The following is a 22703-nucleotide window of genomic DNA, read 5'->3' on the forward strand; positions in this document are numbered from 1 at the left end:
AATTAAAAGCAGAGAATATGCACATTTTACTGATAAATTGATTTTTTTTGGGGGGGGGGGGTAAAATTCACAGGTACTTTTGTCTTGGTTTATAAATATGTATGTTCCTTATTGATTTGTAAAAAATGTACTTTACTTTTTTTACATATCAATAAGGTTCAAACATACATGTATATATAAACCAAGACGCAAGTATCTGTGCCTTTTAATGCCCTATGAATAGGCCGAGTATTTGATACAACAGAATGTATTCAAAAAAGAAAAAAAAAACTGAAGTGTATTGATTAAAGCACAAAATTTTACAGCTTTAATTGTATTTGAACAATATCTTATTCATTAATTTTCTCTTTTCGTGTAAGCAGTGAGGAATATATACACATTTTACCGATAAATTTATTAGGAAAACCTACTACATATAAGTAATAGTCTTCCGATATATAAATATATTCACAACTTATAGTGTTATCAATGATTTACCATTATTTCAATGACCATTCACACATAAGCTTTTCTTATGTTCCTACAGCTATAATTGTCTCGTTTTTCTTTTTAACATCGGGCTCGATGCTATATGATGTTCTAGAAGCTTCCGTCAATATTAATATTAAGATCGGTGAATGACAAAAATAATTTGCACATTTCCCTTTTTAATCGGTTATCACATCTTATTTCTTTTATGTCATTCAAATCAAGTTTTGTTTGAATAATTCAGTGATGACGTTTTATGAAATAAATAAACGTTCGATTGTTGTCAGTTTCATTGAAAATTGCCAGAAACTCAGATCCGCCAACCGGAAACGCCACCGTACTCACGTTTTTGCTATTTCACGGCTGTTTATAGAAAATAAAAGTAGACTTTTAATTTAATGTACGATACTCACAATGCGAGCGAAATCTAAATACAGTGTCCCGCCCCGTTTTTTAATTATTATTTACATGTATTGTATTAAAAGTCGCATGGCACTATTTTTAGCACAGGTGCTTGTGGAGAGTTATTAGTTTACGGACATCATATTGTATCTAGTGTATTCTTAGAGGAGTAAGTAAAAACTCTGGTGCATCCGTTTCGGAGTTTATTTGCAAAATTTATTAATTTATAAGTATAGATTTATAAGCAAAAGATAAGCAACCAAAATAACTTTTAAAATATGCTTTGTTCTGCCGTAAGCTGGCATTAAAATACACATCAGCAGAAAAGACAATACCCTTAGCAGAAATCAAAATCCTGACATAGCTAAGGAACCAGCAGCAAACTTTCTGGAAGTCCAGACAGTAAGCCGAAGTATGGTACATCTGTAACTTATATACTGTAACTGTACTTTTTTCCACAGGGTCGAAATTCGGAGAAAATAACAAATTCTGTTCAATATGCCGGTGAAAAATTACGCGGTTTTCTTAGATTGCCATTGCATGTCTTCAGTGTACTTTACATGCGCTTTGACAATTTAGAGGAGAATTTGTTACCGTATACATAGCGTAAAAATTCAATGCGGAAGAAATATTCCTGCAGTATTAGACAAATCTGATTAAAATCAGATCTTTGTTACGCTCCGAAATACTGATAGTCGCTGTTCAAAGCGTAACAAAGATCTAATTTTAATCAGATTGCTATTAAACTTATCAGGAACATTCCGTGTTTTTTTTATATAATGAGACGATTATTTTCAATTTGAAAAAAAAGAAGATTATTTGAACTGTTCCGTGTTTTTTAAAATAATGAAATGATTATTTTTTATTTGAAAAAAAAAGGATTATTTAGCCCAGGAAACGTTCTTTGTTACATACTTCAAAGAAAAGTGAAAACTTTAAATTTAACGAAATATTCTTTGATACGTCAAGAAATCTCGAAATGGACTTGATGTGAATTTTATGGACTTAATGTAAAAATTATAATCAATGAGTCAGCTATTTGCAAAAAAAAAAAAAAAAAAGTTAACAGTGATAGAGTAGTGTAACATTGAAAGTCAATCCCTCTAGCACGAGTTTGAATATAAAACACAGAGCTAGGACCCCACAATTACAAATGACTTAAAAAATCGTACCTTTTTTTTTTTTACGTTTAAATACATATCACAAAAATTATCATAAATGCCCTAAGCTTAGCGATTGCAGCTTGCAAACGTTTACAGATGTAATAAAGAATGTAAATGTCTTGGTTCAATGCACAGGTCCTTAATAATTAGATCGCTTTAAAAAAATAAGGTGTTAAAAAATTTATCTTTTTTATACACCCCATTTCTTTTAAAGTCGGATTTAAGCGATCCAAAGGCCTGTGGTTCAATGTTAAGATGTATGCAGCTTTTGTTTTTTCTGTTCCATAAAAAATAATGTTTCAAAGTTTCATCTCCTGTTCTTGATTCGTGAACTGCATTAAAACTTGAGGATGTCAAAATGAATACATTTCATTTTGGATAATACGATATCTTTAGTTGAAGGATATTTTGTTTTATAACTATTGATATATAGAATGTTCGTGTAAACATCACTTGCTTATATCAACATTCATGATCATGCAGATACGTATACCATAAAATAAGTTCGAAAGAAAAAACCCTCTTGTATATGGTCACCCTGGTTTAAATTCAAAGCAATACTTAAAGCATTCAGCTTACTGGAATTCATGTTATGTAGAAGCCCTAGTTTTCTAGACCAATAAATAAAATTAATGAAGAAAACATGCAAGTTGCTCTAATCATTTCAAATCAATACAAAATTTCGACATTTTTTTTTATACCCTCACCAATTAGAACAAATTTAGATTTTTCACAATTTTTTTTTTTTAAACCCTCCCCCCATAAATATTAACTTTTCTTTAATACAGTTTCAATAGAGTTAAAAATGTTGTACACCAATAAAAAGGGGGAAAATATGCACAATCTCATCCACTATTGTCATAAGAAAAGAAATTTATGAGCGGATGAATTAGATAATCGTTAAAGATTGAATTCAAGGTGAAGTACTTCTATTGCATCGAATCGGTGGGAAAGGGGTGGAGTTAGGGACGAATGTCTTGTCAATCATCAACGAGGTTTTCAACAGTAATGTTCAGAGATTTTATGTGCCTGCCGATGTATAATATGTACAGGTACTGATGCTTAAAATATACCGACAGCAAACACTGCATGATGGGTAGTGTAAAACCTTGTGAAAAATATAGTTTTTTTTTTCACTATGAATCATTGGTGCATTAATAAATTTGGGCATATATATATATATATATATATATATATATATATATATATATATATATATATATATATATATATATATATATATATATATATATATATATATATATATATATATATATATGTTTGCTTTTTGCAAAGATAAAAGGTAATTGTCAATCGATTCTATAATTTTCACAGCGAGGTACTTTCGATGCTTTCGAATTTTGTCGTCTTGAGCCTTACCTGAAGTTTTTGATTTTACTGATAATTTGCATTTGGTTCCAAAAGGAAAAAAGTCCATCCATTTCTTCCTTTTTTATGTTCACTAGCATGTCATTTCGTCAAGATTTCGGCATTATAATTTTTAGGGTAGAGTGGTGTAACTAAGACAACCTGGGTAATTTCGGTCAATCATCTAAATACCTGTAAATATTTTGTTTATATATAGCCTATTATGTACGTACATCTATTTTATGCAGAATCAAAATGCATTTTTAATTATTGTATACTGTATTATCGATAATAATTTCATTTTTATGAGCTTAATTAAGTTGTTTACTGGAATATTACGATATTCAACAAGCATTCTGAGAGTATTGCATTAGCAATACTAGTCCCCTACCGGCAAGTGTAATCTGGTTCCCGCTAAAAATTGAAAATGCCATAATGCTGTCAAAAATCAATGAAGCGGAACGAAATGCAAACTTGATCTATAACTCATCAAGGTAAAGTTACATATCAAAATCAGCTCAATATCTGCAAGAATTTAGAAAAAAAAATGCGGAAAACCCTGAAAAAATGAAAAGGTCGTAATTCTGTCAAAAATCATTGAAGCGGAAAGAAATGCAAACTTGATCTTTAACTCATCAAGTTTAACCCACATGCCTAAAATCAGCTCAGTATCTGCAAGCGTTTAGAAAACAATGCGGAAAACCAAGTGGGACAGACTGACAGACAGACAGAAGGACAGACTTAGAGGAAACTTATAGTCCCCTCTGGTTTCAGCGGAAGGGGACTAATAAGAGGATTTATCATCCGAAAAATTATCACTTCTGAAAATATCTGTATAGAAAGCTAATCAATAGATATCCCTGGTATGACATTTATCAAATATGTTTTTACAACTAAAAAACATTCTTTTTAATTTAAAGTATTTAGTTTTTACAAATTAAAATGCAAAACAGCTGGACAGAAATCGGCCGAATTTATCTATGCATGAATATCAGGTCAGTGGATAACTTCGACCAATGAAAAATGATGCAATACAATCTGCAACAATAAGACTTTACCAGAAAGAATTCATGAAAGTATATAAAGTTGAACTTCGGTATCTCGAACACAGATGTCTCGAATACATGGATATGTGGAAGTGATGTGGAAGTCCCAAGTACTTTTTCTTTAAGTATTTTACCTTCAATATCTCGAACCCTTGGATATCTCGAAGTTTTTGTAGGTCCCATCGAGTTCGAGATAACGAGGTTTGACTGTATATTAAGAAAATTAGTATTATGCACATGTATACTCCGTAGAAAATAGTTCTACAACAGTAAAAATCATCCTTTCGGTTTACATGCGGTTAATTGCACGTACATTTGTGGCATTACTTGACAAATCAGTAAATGAGCGGCGATAGGATAGGTATACTTGATGTCTTCAAATTAAGGACATTTTGAAAATTACCGTCTCTTTGTCAGTATATTATTTTTAACACCAGTCTTTTTTTTTTTTTAATTTTACAACAGAATACTAGTAATTCGAATTATAAATGTCACTGAGTTGTACATGATGCAAAACGTTTGAATGTAAAATACTTTAATTTGCATGTTTTTATTTTTGCCGAAAGAAAAAAAAACATTACTTAAAAAAATGTTATTAACGGAGGTGAAATTTCTTGCATAGCTAACGAAAAAGGGTGAAAATAACGAACAGTGATCGATGTCATAAAAACTTCACACAACACAAATCTGTGGACCGGGCCGGGCTTAAACACGGACCCCTGGAAATTCAAAAAGGGAACCAATAGGGGTTATTTACCATGGATGTCAGACTGCATGGTAAGTTAATATCGGACCTTTCAGTTAAAAGATACATTTTTTACATAAGTATTTAAAAAAAAATGATTAAAAAAGAGGTTATAACCTTTAAAAACTTTTAACTGGATGAATAATGTAAACTTAAGCATTGCAAAATGCTCTTAATAATATTTCAATTAATTCGATACAAAATAATTGCAAAATGAAGGATACAATCTGATTTGAATAGAAAGTTAACATTTTATAAAATAACAACGTACGCGAAAGTCTGTCCTATTGAAGACTTTCTTGTACTAATGTTTTCCACTTGAGTGAATCGCTGAGTTGAAATATATAACAGGAAGTAAGGACAGCACACTATACATTAATTCAACTTGACTAAAAAAGTCGTTTTCGTACATTTTAATACATATCAGAAACAAAATCATTCATTTAAATGCCCTAAGCTTAGCGATTGCACCGTATGGGTTTGCAGATGTTATGAAAATGTAAATGCAAACAAATGCAGTCTTTAATTTGTTGTTTTCAAATGTAAATGATATCATTGGCAAAGTATCATCTTCTATTAGTGATGCGTGCACCGCATTAAAACTTAAAGATGTCAAAATGAGTAAATTTCTTATTGGAATATTTGATAGTCTTCAATGAAGTACATTCTTTTTTAAAAATGGTGTATATAATATTCATTGTAACCAACCACTTATTTACATCCATGTACAAATGTTAGAATACATATAATACATTGTTCAAGTTATTTCAAGCATGCTAAAAAGAAAATTATCATGTTTTAAATATTTTTCCAGAGGTCCATGTTTTATGCTCTGTTCAAGATTTGTATTGTTTGTATTTTTTTTTTTTTTAAAAATCTACCATGTTTGTTATCCCTTTTCATAAAAATGAAAGTGAAGTTATATAAACTTTTTGCATTGGATAAACAGCTTAAATGGATGTACAATTTACATGTATATACATGTATTTCTTTCTCTGTATGTAAGAAATTAAAATGAACGTCCATCACCGATGTGAATATTCATACACACTAGATAAAATTGCTAACGCAATACCACAGAAAATTAATATTTTACTTTTTAAAACTTTTTTATGAAGTGATTGATATATAATTATGTAACTTCAGTGAAAAATCATTGATGAATAATTACAATGTAAACTGAAGCGTAACCATTTCCTACTTTTTTGTAGGAATAAATTTCTAGTTTTTTCTTTGTGTTTGTGTTTTTTATGTTTGTACTATTTAAATACTCAGAAAAAAATCCACAATATGCAGTGTTTGACCCTAGAAGAACGCGCTAAAGCAATTAGTATAGTGTCTACAGGGGTTCTTTTGGAGAAATTTGTAAAAAAAAAAATAGCAATAAAAAGATTATGCAATCCACATGCACATTGTTGAAAATGGATTAACAAACATAAAAAAGTTTAGATAGCCACGACATTAAGTAAGCACCACACAACAATTTCGAGATTGTTCCATAAAACTGGGGCAACAGGAAGTTGGGTGGACTTGGTTTGGACACCAAGGCACTGGATGAAAACTAAGCGAATGACAGTCAATCTCTATATATTATTTGATTTTGTACAGGGAGGCTGCTTCTGGTGCAACCTCTCGGATCACTGGTCATCAATAATCACCAACCTCATATCTGGGCAAAAACGGTGCGCAGTGCACGTCGGGAAATTGATTTTTGGGCAATAAAGGTTATTTTAGGGTCCTGTTATGACACCAAGACATTTGTGCACCGTATTGGAAAAGATGACATATTAGATATACGTACCAATTAGGCAAATGTTCTTTTAACAAACAAGAATGACAAGTGATGCGTTAGCAATTTTGTGTAGTGTATATATACAAATATCACACAGTCATTATAATCATTGTATATATATAATATTACATTATATACTCAAGTAGATTTTCAACTCTGAATGTGTCTTTAAATAATCTTCTTAACATAAAAATGTATAATGTTTATTTTTCGTATACTTGTAATTTATTTGTTCGACAATCATGGTCAACATTGTATGTATACGTATTTTACAAGGAAAAGATTAATGGAATTGAAAGAATTTGAATCAAATTCTTTTGTGTATATGATACAATAAAATATGTTCGAAAAAACAAACATCATGATTGGTTAGTGATCACTCACCAAATTTTTCAATTCAAATCAATATGCACTCAGTTTAATGTGGGAACATCAACCAATTAAAAACACCCATAGGTTACATGTAGCAGGTGAATTTGTTTATGCAGAAAAGACAATACCTTTAGGCATTCTATCCCTAAAAGCAACAGATTCAATGAAATTGAATACATAACAGATGTGTACGGGTTTGAATACTCAATATATTTAGACATAATTCCCATTTATAACCATTAGCATGTAAGGGTGGGATGTGTCCTAATTTTTGACCTTGTATTTTGGTAAGAGTTATCTCCCTCTGTTTTTAATTAATTAAAAAAATCAATTAAAAAAACTTATCTGATGAAAAAAAAATGTACTCATGCAATTCTCCTTCTATTTCAAATGTTTTAATGCATCTTTCCACCACAGTATTTATTAATATTTTTATCATTTGCATTAATTTTTTATTTTTAAATAAATCGCTTGTCCCCATAGACTTCAATGCAATCTTTGTGAATTAATTACTGCTTAGTTAATTACATTTTTGAAACTTTATCTTGTAAATCCTTTTCTTCTGTCAAATGCTTTATATTAATATCAGAGTATTATGTACGTGATGGACATTTAAGGATAGAGAATTTGGTCTTATTAGGGATGGAAAACCTTAAGCGGGCGTTTAAATTCTGACATAACTAAGGAACCAATATGCGGTAATACATCCTGGAAGTCAGACATTTAGGTAGGTTATATTAAATCTATCAAACAATGAAGTTTATTTTTCTTAATGAAATGATTATTTCTAATTTGATTAAAAGAAGGAAGATAAGCTAAATATGGTCAGTGTTGAAGAAAATAAAAACAGGTGAAAAATGTAAATTCAATCACAGCGAAATGTTCTTTCATATGTCAATTGATATCGATTCAGACTTATATATATATTCTTTTAAGAGAAGTGGACAGCCTGTCCAATTCTCTAAAGAGAATACAATATATATATAGAACGATACATCGCCTGAGTAGAATTGAAAGTTAACATTTATTAATAAACAGCAACCAAAGCAAAAATCTACAAAATGAATGACTTCTGTGACTTCTGTTGTCCACATAAAGGGTTAATCTACCTTAAGTTATGTTATAAAACCCCACAAATACATTAGAATTTGAAATGACTAAAAAGTCGTATTTTTGGTTAATACGTTTTACATTCTAGTACATATCACAAACAAAATCATGCATGCCCTAAGCTGGTGATTAGAGCGTGTATGGGTTTTCAGATGCAATGAAGAATGTAAATATCTTGGTTAAATACTAATATAACATATACGTTTTTTTCTGTTTGGTAAAGTAGATAATATTGTTGTCACAGTTTCGTCTTCTATTCATTTTGCATGTAACGTCTTAAAACGTCTAATTAATATTGGGTTCGTATTAAAACAAAATTAACAATACCCTAATCTTAACTATTATAGCATTGGTTTGAAGATGTTAATGAGGAATTAAATGTCTTGGTGCAATTCTAGCTGATATAGCGTCAGATTTTATTGTTCAGTTAAAAGCATTATATGCACAGTTTCACCTTTTCGTGAAGCATATTTTGCATTAATTAAAACACTGCATAAAGGGCAAAGTAAGGTAATAGCCGAATACGACCTCTTATTTGATACAAAAATTTAAACAGTATTAAATTAATATGTCTATAGTTTGCAATGAAGAACTTTAAATTCTGCTTTATTCAGTATTTTACAACCATTATTGATTATGATTCAAAGCTTCCTTGGAGGCAACAAGAGGATTACAAAGTAGGACATTTTAACGAATTTCTTCAATTCGTATAAAATTCAAATTTGAGATACATTATATTTACATGTATTTTATACCTTGAAAAAAAAAAACAAAGAGTAAAGCTAGCCTATCTGAAATACACAATGTGTATCTCATACTGTTGCATATGGTATATAAATTTGGATAGATAAGCTTGTGCTTTCTGTATTGAGACAATGTTGCTTTAGAATTGATGAAAATATGATTTTAAACGAGAAAATGTGGAAATTGACAGATTGTTGGACCTTCCTGTGTCCTGTGTGTATCATATCACGTAAATTCAATATACGTTTTGAAACAGGGATGACAACTGTTTCTTTTTAAATTAAGAACTATTAAACATTTCTAAGAGACACCCCAAACCAGGGGCCAAAAAGAGGTCCTAGCCTATCTTGCCCTTTATCTTTATGCAATAGAACCTGTTAACACTATCCCTTCCTTGGTCAATTCTGTTATGTCGTTCATAAATTAAAAATCAAAATTTGACAAAATCATCCTAATCAATTGGTACGCGCAATTATAAATAAGCGCATTTGGAGGTAAACTTTTCTTTGTATTTGTGTTAATTATTAATTAATTTGTTCTTGAATAAGGGGAACAAGATGCAGCGCGGAAGGTACTGAAATATGATCACCGCTAAATTAGTACAATTACAGTGTATATGCAATTCTATACTTATATAGAACAGTAATTACACCCACGCACAGAAGAGTTATTTTATTTGTTGGTATAAAAATAATCTCACAAGACCAACCTTATTTTCCGTTTTGTGCATTGTAGGTTTCTGAAATGAAGAAGCTTGGTCTCCAAACACTATTAGTGACATTCTCCCTAGCCACAGGAATGGCAAAGTTGCAATGCTCATCAGAGCCTTCTTGCAAATGTCTAATGGACAGTGACGGACTGTACGCAGACTGTTCCCATCAAAATCTCACTGAATCACCAATCTTTTCACCAGACGTCAAAATCGTCAACCTCAGTCACAATAAACTAAAGTGTTTGCCTTCAAGAGAACGCATTCCAGATGGATTGGTGCATTTAGACCTTTCATATAATTTTACATACACACTGTCAGGCGATTCTTTTCAGGGGCTCAGGAACCTAACTATACTTTTATTACAACATAATAAATTACGCAAACACAATCATACAGAAGGAATATTTGAAGATCTAAGGAACATTCAAATCCTGGATTTATCATACAACATAAATTTGACATCTAAAATCCTTAGAAGTCTTTCTTTTGACCTACAGAACACGTCAATCAGGATCCTTCTTCTGAATAAAATTCACTGTGCATTTGGAATGGGGACCAAAATTCTTGTAGAGGATGTTGAATTTTTAAATTATACAAAGTTAAAGGAATTACATTTAGATAGTAACAGAATAGAAATGTTTGAGAAAACCGCAATCTGCTATCTACCAAAGACCATTGAGTTCGTATCGGTATCTGACAATAAATTCTCGTTTGGAAAATACGTTTATGATGTTTTTTGCCTGAAAAAACTGCAGCTGATCAATATTAGTTCCGAGCATTCTGTTCATTTGTTAGATGAAATGTCTAATTGTGATGAAAATTCGAATGACCCAGTGCCATTTTGTGCCTCTGAGAAAAGTTCATGTCACGAAATATCAAGAGGTCGTGTCCATCTAAATTCAAATAATCTCGGCATAATTTCTAAATTCAAACGAAAAGAAAAAAGCGACATTTTGAAATCTTCAAGTGATGTCATGTCACCAAAAAGTTGTAAAAATTATGGATGATCCAATTAATTTTCATCCTGTGAACCATAATACCGGAAAAGTTGTCCCTGTACCAGAATCATTGCAGATTATATATGCGAATAGAAGTAATCTACGATTCAAAATATATGAAGTACGTTTTATTCTAAATAATATTACTCATGTCTATCTTCAGGACAATGCCTTTTATGTATGGGATGGTCCAGTTCATGGATTGGATTGCATAAATGTTGTCAATCTTTCAAATAATTTCTGCTCTTATGTCTCAGAACACTTTTTCCAATATGCAGGAAGTTCGACAGAGTTATACCTTAGAAACAATATCCTAGGCTTCAGCTTGGCAAGGGACATTGGAGGTTTAATATTCAGAAACCTGAATAAACTGGAAATTTTGGATTTACAAGAAAATAGAATTTCAACATTGCCAAAAGCTGCGTTTCAGGGTCTTATTTATTTAAAGTATTTAGATTTGAGCAACAATTTCCTCAAATCATGGGATATAGACACCACCCATATGAGATCTGTTAACTTTATAGATCTATCGGGCAATGAAATAACTTCTTTGTCTGGTGAATACATGAAAGATTTTGACAGGTTAGGAACAGCCAATACACTAACTCTGAACTTGTTGAAAAATTCTTTTATGTGTAATTGTAGAACAATCACCTTTATGAAATGGATGGCGGAAAGGAATAAAATCAAGAAAATAACATTTTTGAATTTTGAAGATTACAATTGCACTAAAAATACAGAACACGGTGGAGAAATCTTAAAATTTGATGAAATTGAGAGACATATTTTTGATTTACAAAGAGAATGCCGTTCATATACAGCAATTATTTTTGTAACCACAGGAACATTCGTTTGTTTCCTTATCATACTTTGTACTGGAATTGTCTATAGATATAGGTGGAAACTTCGCTATTTTTATTATATGACAAAAAGCCGTTACCATGAGTACAAATCCGTGCGAAGTGAAAACCTTCCCCTTAACCAGTATGATGCATTCGTTTCCTATGCTGATGAAGACAGAGTATTTGTTCTGAGATTGATTAAAGAGCTGGAAGAGGAGGCAGGCCTAAAATTATGTATTCATCAGCGTGATTTTGTACCAGGATTCGACATAGCTGAGAACATTATAACTGCTGTAAACAAAAGTAGAAAAACGATTATTCTCCTTTCCCCTAACTTCATCAAGTCCAGCTGGTGTATGTATGAGTTACATATTGCCAAGATGGAAGAAATTTACAGTAGGAATGAAGAAAATGTGATTTCCCTTATTCTCTATGAGACTATGCCTTTGCAGGATATTCCTCTTACCTTAATGGATCTAATCAACCAAAAGACATACATAGAGTTTCCAAATGATGATCAAGAGTTTGGCGAAGATGTGTTTTGGAGTACTCTAAAGGAATCTTTCCGATGATTCTTCTGAAGTCTTCTTCAACAACACTTAACCTAAAAAATCCATTGAAATTTCTTAGTTAGGAATAATTTTCAGGTGCAGAAATAATGTACATTGTGTTTCACAGAGTATTAGAGTATTCTTGTTATAGTTTTGTAAAAACAATCAGTTGAAAAACCTTTAATCGGGTCGCCCGCGTGGCGCAGTGGTTAGAGCGTTTGCTCTAGAGTCACGAAGTAAGGAGTTGATCCTTACGTCGAGGGTTCGAATCCCACTGTGGGACGTGGAGACCGGTCCTTCGGATGAGACCGTATAAACCGAGGTCCCGTGTCGCAGTAGGTGTTGGCACGAAAAAGATCCCTCACTGCTCAATGGTCGTAAGTACCGAGCATAGGACAAAATTTGCAGCTCTCCACCGGCAAGTGGTGGCGTCTCCATATGAGTGAAAAATTCTCGAGAGGGACGTTAAGCAACAAACAAAAAAAAAAAAAAAATGATAATCGGATAGAAATCACCCGATCATTTAATTACGTGTACAACAATTTCCCCTATTACCGGGTAGTTTCTGATGAATTTGCAAATTATCTATGACAAGGTACTACTACGATCAAATTCCTTAAGGTTGTGTAAAAAAATCATGTTTCCAAGTCTCAAGTAGCTATCCACTGATTTCCGTTGGCTAGGAAGACCTATATAATCGGAACGTAATTGATTATTTATGCTTCGTCTTATCACCGGGAACTACATGGAATCCCAGGATTCCTTTCATTTTTAAAAACTTATTTGGAAATTTTATTGAATCAATGTGAGAAAAGTTGCTACATGTAGGTTTAGACTGAAATTCAAGCATATTTGTATAATGTTCCAAAGAAAAAAAAATCTTTGTACGAATTTATGAGTTGTTTAACTTGTAGAGGACATACACACCAATAAAGTATAACAAACTGAAATTATTAATTGAAAATACTGCGCCGCTTTCGCTTAGAAACAAATACACGCGGACAAACTTCATTAAAATTAAAGTTGCAAATGTTTATTACAAGTATTAGGTTTTCAGACAGTCACCCTATTCCTAATTTATCTTTTTTTTCATTAATAGGGACATTATTCTTGTTGATTTTTGCTGTGTTATTCGTACATATGGCAAAATCATGTCAACTGATCTACTAAAATCTGTTTGAAAGTTGTGCATGCCATAGGAAATTAAAAAAATTAACCCATTTATAATTTTTTTTCGTTCTGATCCCCATTTCTAAAAGATTCAAAGCTTTTTGGAAATTTCTAAACCATCGAATCATCAGATAATATCAAACTAATATTTATACTTCCTAAAATTTGATATTCTGATATAACAGTGCTTGAATTAATTCAGCAAACGTACGGAAAGGTTCAGCCATGAAGAAATGCTAGTAATAGATATTAGGAATGACATAGCAACCCTCTGCTACTAGATAAAATCTACCGGTAATTATATATGCATCTGACAACAAGTTATCTTTGGGAATTTGAAGAAGTGCCGTTTATAATAAACTCGAATAATGTAAAACAGATTGATCTAATTTCCAACCAATAACGTTCTCTTTTTTTAAAAATAATGATGTTAATGAATTATTTTGATATCCACAAAAAAACCCTTTATGTCAATGGACCTCAATTGATAGGCTCCACATATTATAAACACACGAAAAGAAAGACATGTAAAGTTCTGAAATTTAAAAAAAACTGCAATCTTGCTTAGAAACAAATGAACAAAGAATAAACATCGTCAATCAGAATACCAGAAGAGGAAAAGTTCCACAGATGGACACCTAAGGAATCGTTTACTTAATATTTTATAGTAAGAACATTGTTCTGATACATTTCTTCAGTATTGTTAATTTTACCAAGTCAAACCTATCAACTGATCATCAAACCGGTGATTACTTGACAAGTACTTCCTTTTTCTTTGCAATTAAAGCATTTCTCTATACATTCTATGCAATGCATAATATTTCAACAAAAAAGTGTATTCAGTATGAGTTTACTTGTCTATCTTATAATTTATTTGCTTGCATAATAATTTTATGACCGTTAATATGGTGTACATTTTTTGATAATTTTTGTTTAGAATCTAGATGTTTGAAGCTAAACAAAGGTATGCTAAAACAATAACATGTTATAAAGCCAGAAAATCTTCCCAGTAGATTTGAGATGAATATTTGAATACACATATTACAAAAACCGCCCGCTGTATCACTATGTTGTGACAAGCAGTGACCTAGAAGTTATTTGTTCATGAAAGTTCACCTAGCTCCAACATTTGAAAGTTTACATTGATGTTTAGCAATCAAGTTCAAGAAATCTCTGTTTACAATGATAGACCAATGATCGATATTGAGAATATTCTTACTTTATGTTCCTTTATTATACCCGCATCTTCTAAAGAAAGCTCGGGTATATTGTTGTTACCCTAGTCCGTCCGTCTGTCACACGTTCTTCATTCTCAAACCCCTCTTTTCTAAAAACAGTAACCAATGATCTTTTGGAATATGATAGATGGTGTCCTGCAGATGTGCTATAAGGTTTCTGTAATTTTCAATTTTGCCCTTGGGATCCAATGAGGGGGGGGGGTGTCAAAAATGACGTTTTTCTACATAAACCTGGTTCCCAGAACTCAATCTCCTCTTAAATTTTATGCAGTAGACTAATCATCTTTAGAAAAATGATTGCTGTAGTCCTGTAGATGTGCAACAAGGTTTTAGAATGTTCAATTTCAACCTAGGGAATACATTGGGGTAAAAAAAAAACGATTTTTTATCTACAAAAAAATCCTTGATTCCCTGAATTCTTCTAACATTTTAAGCAGCACTTAAATCATCTTTTTGAAGATAAATGGTAGTGTACTCTAGATGGACAATAGTGTTTTGGAATTTTTACTTTAATCATAGGGGTCAAAGTCTTGTTCCCAGAACTCTCTTACACTATAATGAATGGTAGTGTACTCTAGATCTAGATGTGCAATTCCATTTTGGAATTTTCGTTTTCATCCTAGGGGTCAAACGGGGTCGAAAAATGACATTTACTCTACAAAAAACTTTTTCCTATAAAAAAAACCTGTTTCCCAGAATTCCTCTTACATTTTACGAAAAAGCCAAATTATCTTTTGAAAGATGATTGCTGGTGTCACTGAATAAAACTATGCCATTCAGTTAACTGAAAGATGACTGACAATTCACTGAAAGGTGACTGGATGGCAGAGTTCTGCGATTCAGTCATCTTTCAGACCTTTCATTGTCCTTCAGTTGACTGAATGGTGTAGGTAACTGGTTCATCCTGTGTGTCCTGTAGATATGTTTTAAGGTTTTGGAATTTTCATTTTCGCCTTAGGGGCTAAATGGGGTAAAAAATGCCAACATTATTTCTACAAAAACCCTGGTTCCCCCTGAACTCTTCTTACATTTTGAGCAGTCGCCAAATTATCTTTTGGAAGATAATGGCAGTGTACTCTAAATGAGCAATAATGTTTTGGGATTTGTATCTTCATCCATGGGGTTAAATTTGGTTGAAAAACGACCTTTTTTCTGCAACCCCCCTCCCCCAGGCTCCCGGAGGTGTTCTTACATTTTACGTATTAAATAGTCAAATCATCTTATGAAAGATGATTGCTGGTGTCCTGTAGATGTATTAAGTGCTAAGTGCATTGTGTCATGTGCATCACATCCTATATACTATTTACTTTAAGGGATGGAATCTGAAACATTTTTAGATATTTGTACAATTATTAAATGAGATGTGTTACATCTTGCCCAACAGTGCCTTTGAAGAGAACTGTGGGGCTCGGACAAAATATTAATACATGTATATTGATTCCTTGTGATATCGATAAGTACGTGTAAAATTTGGAAATATCACAAACAAAATTTCAGACTTGGTTTTTCTTCGTTTCTTAACATTGTGTGTTTAAAACATTTAAGTATAACAATAATTATGAAATACATAATAATTAAAACCACTTTTGTTAAAAGTTTTGTTTTACAACAGATAAAAGTCTTCTATGAATAAATCATTCTTATTTGTGAAGAAATAATTTGTTCATTTCACTATAAAAAGAAGATTTTGTTACTAATTCAAAATATCCTGAAAGGTATCGTATCGTGACACAAGTATCTTAAAACATATCAATATAGAAATTGTACCATCCCAGCCATATACTCCACTGGTGTGTACTTATGATAAAGATGTATCTTTGTAAAATTAGTGTTGTTAAAAGAATTTTAAAAAGAATTTCTATTTCAGTAACGATGGCAACATATTTTGTTGGAAACCATAAACCGATACAAAAATTATGTATCTTAGTATAGTCTATTTGAACAACAAGACTTATTAAAATCAGACCAAAACTACTTGTTATACTGAAATCAGACAAAAGCTGCAAGAGGAGTGGCAATTCGAAAAAAAAATCAAAATGCTCTCAATTTTAAGTAACCATTGAAATACTGTTCATTGAAATTAAAGAACGATAAACGATATTATGTATCTTAGTATGGTGTACTTGTGCACAAATTGTATTAAAATTGCACCAAAAATGTTTGAGGAATAGCATATTTAACCTACTTTTAGTAACTATGGCAACATCATTTGTCGAAATCAAAAAACCGATAAACACTGAGTTATGTATATTAGTATAGGTTGATTGTGCACCAAGTCATTGGATTTGAACCAAAACTATAGGAGGATTAGCGGTTTGAATGAGATTCACCAAAATATCTTTTTTAGTAACCATGGCAACAATGTTCAAGGAAATTAAAAACCAGGGATCAAACAGAGGTCTAAGCCTATCTTGTTCTTCATCTTCATGCAATAGAACCTGTAAACCCTCTCCTACCTTAGTCCATACCGTAAAGGTGTACACAAATTAGCGCATTCTAAATTTAGCACAATCGTCCTAATCAACTTATAAGCGAAATTATGAATTAACGCATTTGCAGGTAAGCTAATATATATTTATTAGGGATGTCAACGAGTACCCGGTTAACCGGGTACTCGATCGAACGTCCGAGTATCGAATACTAAAAATGGTACTCGGTTACTCGGAAGTGTATTTTTTCTTTTTTCAATGTACATATTTTTATCAAAAACTTATCAATAATTTAAATATGCATACGATAATTGGCGTGTCATCATCTACACCTGTAAAACACCCGTTATCGCCTGTGGCTGTGTATATACAGTAATTAGTTGACCAATCACCTGGTACACAGCTTATATATTTTTTATATATATATATATATATATATATATATATATATATATATATATATATATATATATATATATATATATATATATATATATATATATATATATATATATATATATATATATAAATGTAAATACAAGTTTGTTAATTTTTAATTGTTAATTTGTTAAACCCCAAAGCTGTTTTTATCGCTTTTTATGAATGTATGTAAACATGGAGACATGGAGTCCAACAGAAATGATTTTTGGTACTAAATTTATTTATTAAATTAACACAAATGACGCAATTAATACATCAAAATTACAGATAGTTTACAGTTCTTGTTTAGGATCTATTTCATCAATGCAAAAGGAGGACAATCTGTTATGCAGATTTGTGATGATTAGACTAGCGAAAGAGAAGGAACGGATGTTGTTTGGATCGCTAGTCTAATATTTTTTCATATGTTGGTTTTTTCCCCCGTATACACTAAACTTACTATGGAAACTGACTTTAAACATTTTTTTTAAATCTTTACTTATTTTGAAGTGGGTAGGGGCATTTCTATGCATGTCCGATTTCGCTGCCGTATATTAACTAAATTATGTAAAAATGATTTGAAGATAATAGACCATATTAAACAATGTTCACTGAAAAACAATCATGGAAGCCATAAAAAAATTAAGGACCACAATAGGTGAGAACAGCTGTGTACCAGGTGATTGGTCACTAATTACTGTATATACACAGCCATAGGCTATATTGGGTGTTTACATGTGTAGATGATGACACGCATATTTAAGTTATTTTTTGATAAGTTTTTGAAAAAATATGTACATTGAAATAAGAAAAAATTACATATCGATAAGTTAATTATAATTTAACTTATAAGTATGATTAACTAAGATCAGACACAACAAATCAGTTGCATTGCAAATGTACATATAGCATGTTTGCACTTACGAGGGAATATTCACTCCCTTTCAGTGAAAGTGTTGGCATGCAGGTCAATTATTGTCACCAAATCATCTGTCATATTCTCTGCATGCAGCTGTAGAATTTGATCAGAAAGATTAGGCACACTATTCTATGTATAAGTCTTATGTATAAATCTAAGACATTTTGGTTTCTAGTCACCAGTCTATATTTATAATCATTGTAGTGTAAAAAAATTCTGGTCAATAAGTCGATTGAGAGTTTATGTTTTAGTGAAATGTTTTGTTTATTTATTGCCAACTCACTGTAAATCAAATGTAGTTAAAAATTTCAGCACTTTCATTGTGTTTATGCAATTTATTGTTCTTCAATGTCAGTGACATGTATATCATTTTATGATGCACAATCAGTATTATTGTACTAGATTTATACTTGTCTCTTATTGATCTGCATTTTTTGGGGCTAATTAATGTTTAAATCCTACTGTGAACGTCTTCTTTTCACTTGGTGCCAGTGCTTGAAAGAAACCAGCCTGTCAATAATTTTTAAGAAGATGCTGAGATTAGCTTTACATCGTAAAACAAACTGAACACTGTATATAGTATAGCATATCATTGTTAAAGATGTATGTGTGCATGTGTGTTGTATTGTAGATATAATTCTTGTATTACATCATGTATATTTCATAGAAGATTTTGTTAGAAGCTCTGTTTTCATAATTTAATTATTTTCATGTACATAAAGACTTTGATCGTTTGTTTGTTTGTTTGTTGTTTAACGTTCCTCTTGAGAATTTTTCACTGATATGGAGACGCCACCACTTGCTGGTGGAGAGCTGCGAATTTTGACCTATACTCGGCACTCGGGGCCATTGAGCAGTGAGGGATCTCTTTTTTGTCAGCACCTACTGTATCACAGGACCTTGGTTTATACAGTCTCATCCGAAGGACTGGTATCCACGTCCCACAGTGGGATTCGAACCCATGACGTAAGGATCAACTCCTTTGTGACTCTAGAGCGGACGCTCTTACTACTGTGCCACATGGGCAACTTTGTTCAAGGAAATTGGCTGAAGCATTTAACACGAAATTCTACTGATTTTAGGCCTATATAATCCATTCTAATGAAAGATCTAGAAGTGTACACAGAGAACATTGTACTGTAGATTTTATTATTATACCTCTACTGTTATTACTCTATATAAAATTAATACCATAAAACTGTCTATTTCCCTGAGAAGATACTATTTCCCTCATCTGAGGACTACTCCCTGAAAAATCGGAGCTACTCCCTGGGACTACTCCCTCATGAATATTAATAATTTTAACCAATTAAAATGAACAGTGGGCGGAGCATTCAAGGAATCTCGAGTCTGTGACGTAGTGTTATTAGCAATGTAAGTATGACGTCAAAACATTTCGACATGCGATGTCAAAATCATACTGAAATATTCTAGCAAAATGAAGGCAACAATAATCCTTCGAAGTGTCAGTGAAATTATTATATATTTTTTTTAATAATTTTATTTTCCTCGGTATTGATGCATTAGTTATCTTACAGTATTTTTGATCATATGCAATTGTGATTATTTAAATACCTCTGTATTGTTTTTAAAAATGTCTGAGTCTCTAGTTTAATAAATCTCCCATGATTGTTTCGGTATAATAAAACAGTTATGGAATGGGTACTTGGGAAATATCAAATTTATGGTTCCCCTCGGTAGGAAACTGTTTCCCTCGGAGGCTTCGCTGCCTCGGGAAATAGTTTCCTCCCTTGGGGAACCATAAATTTGCTATTTCCCTCATACCCATTCCATAACTGTATAATATTATGTTGTTTATTATTTGAAGAATTTGATGTAACCTCAGTCACATTACTTCATGTTTGTTAGATTATATTTTGCTTCATTAAGAACCTCACTGGGGGATTAAGGGAACTCTAAGTACAGTTGAACTTCAGTATTTTGAACACTGATATCTCAAATACCATGGATAATTCAAAGTGATTTGGAAGTTTCAGTCACTTTTTTGTATTTATATTTCATCATTGGTCTCTCAATTCCTCCAAGTTTCTTCTCAGTTCCGTTGAGTCCGAGGTATCAAAGTTTGACTGTAATTTCATTGTTTTAGGCCTTTATAATTCACTTGATGAATGATGTAGTAATGTACACAGAGAATACAAAACGGATTGAAAGCAATAAAGTTATGAACTTCTGTAGATTTTCTTGTGTTCATTTTCAGTTCAAATTAAAGAAAAAGGTGGTGATTTAAAAAAAAACTTCCTTTTTATACACACGAATTGTGATTATAAAGTGAAATATAAAATACAAATATACTGAGTGGATTGGACAACAGAGTAAGTCTATAATTGCACTGTCCTTAAATGGTGAAAATTGAACTTTGAGAAATCAACACCTCAAGAATGATATGGGAGAATTTAAGAATAAAGATGTAGAAAGCACAGAAAACATGTTCAATGTATTTAGCTTTACAGAGTTTACCTGAACAGACATCTCTTTCATGTCATTATGATGGACTTGAGCACAACAGAAATGACATCTGTGTGCCTCTGCCACTTCAAGAAAAATAATTACCAAAGATATTCGATGTCAGTTGCACTGGTCAATGCATTACAAAGTAAAATAAACATAAATGCATCCTCAATAAAACAAAATGTAAACAAAAAATACATGCACTACACCCAACAGTGACCAGGTTAAATTAGTCAGGTGTGGGTTCCAGTGCTGACATAGGAAACAAGAAAAATAATATGGCTTAATTAAGCCTATTTAAGAGTTGTGTTCAGCTTTAACAAGACCAATTGTTGCATATAAAGAACCAGTTGTTTATTCAATGATATACTAGTATTTTGATATTTATACTCCAGACACTACTTATCTGATTGGGTTAGGTTTCCGCCTGACTGGGTTAGGTTCTAAATTGACTGTTTTAATTCTGCCTGAGTGGTAAGGTTCTAAACTGACTCTTTCATGATTCTGCCTGAGAGGTTAGGTTCTAAACTGACTGTTTTATGACTCTGCCTGAGTGGGTACGGTTTCTGCCTGAGTGGTTAGGTTCTAAACTGACTGTTTTATGATTCTGTCTGACTGGGTTAGGTTCTAAATTGACTGTTTTATGATTCTGCCTGACTGGGTAAGGTTTCTGCCTGAGTGGTTAGGTTCTAAACTGACTGTATTATGACTCTGCCTGAGTGGATAAGATTTCTGCCTGAGTGGTTAGGTTCTAAACTGACTGTTTTATGATTCTGCCTGACTGGGATAGGTTTCTGCCTGAGTGGTTAGGTTCTAAACTGACTGTATTATGATTCTGCCTGACTGGGATAGGTTTCTGCCTGACTGGGTTAGGTTCTAAACTGACTGTTTTATGATTCTGCCTGAGTGGTTAGGTTCTAAACTGACTGTTTTATGATTCTGCCTGAGTGGGTAAGGTTTCTGCCTGAGCGGTTAGGTTCTAAACTGACTGTATTATGACTCTGCCTGAGTTGGTAAGGTTTCTGCCTGAGTGGTTAGGTTCTAAACTGACTGTTTTATGATTCTGCCTGACTGGGATAGGTTTCTGCCTGACTGGGTTAGGTTCTAAACTGACTGTTGTATGATTCTGCCTGAGTGGTTAGGTTCTAAACTGACTGTTTTATAATTCTGCCTGAGTGGTTAGGTTCTAAACTGACTGTTTTATGACTCTGCCTGAGTGGGTAAGGTTTCTGCCTGAGTAATTAGGTTCTAAAATGACTGTTTTATGACTCTGCCTGAGTGGGTAAGGTTTCTGCCTGAGTGGTTAGGTTCTAAACTGACTGTTTTATGATTCTGCCTGAGTGGGTAAGGTTTCTACCTGAGTGGTTAGGTTCTAAATTGACTGTTTTATGACTCTGCTTGAGTGGGTTTGGTTTCTGTCTGAGTGGTTAGGTTCTAAACTGACTGTTTTATGACTCTTCCTGAGTGGGTAAGGTTTCTGCCTGAGTGGTTAGGTTCTAAACTGACTGTTTTATGACTCTACCTGAGTGGATAAGGTTTCTGCCTGAGTGGTTAGGTTCTAAACTGACTGTTTTATGATTCTACCTGACTAGGTAAGGTTTCTGCCTGAGTGGTTAGGTTGTAAACTGACTGTTTTATGATTCTGCCTGAGTGGGTTAGGTTTCTGCCTGAGTGGATAGGTTCTAAATTGACTGTTTTATGACTCTGCCTGACTTAGTAAGGTTTCTGCCTGAGTGGTTAGGTTC

The 22703-nt window shown here is 32.4% G+C and overlaps 1 protein-coding gene across 1 annotated transcript; it reads left to right on the top strand.

Moving 5' to 3' along the window:
- The first annotated feature begins 9980 nt into the window (after positions 1-9980).
- Positions 9981-12334, top strand: LOC133184840 (toll-like receptor 4). Its single transcript, XM_061319919.1, has 2 exons — positions 9981-10653; positions 11084-12334. The coding sequence occupies exons 1-2, from the start codon at positions 10009-10011 to the stop codon at positions 12332-12334; spliced, it is 1896 nt and encodes a 631-aa protein (XP_061175903.1). The 5' UTR covers positions 9981-10008.
- The last annotated feature ends 10369 nt before the right edge of the window (positions 12335-22703 follow it).

This window comes from Saccostrea echinata, unplaced genomic scaffold (assembly GCF_033153115.1).
Source record: "Saccostrea echinata isolate AGI-Se365-2 ecotype Australia unplaced genomic scaffold, CSIRO_AGI_Sech_v1 ptg000011l, whole genome shotgun sequence".
Classification (NCBI taxonomy): domain Eukaryota; kingdom Metazoa; phylum Mollusca; class Bivalvia; order Ostreida; family Ostreidae; genus Saccostrea; species Saccostrea echinata.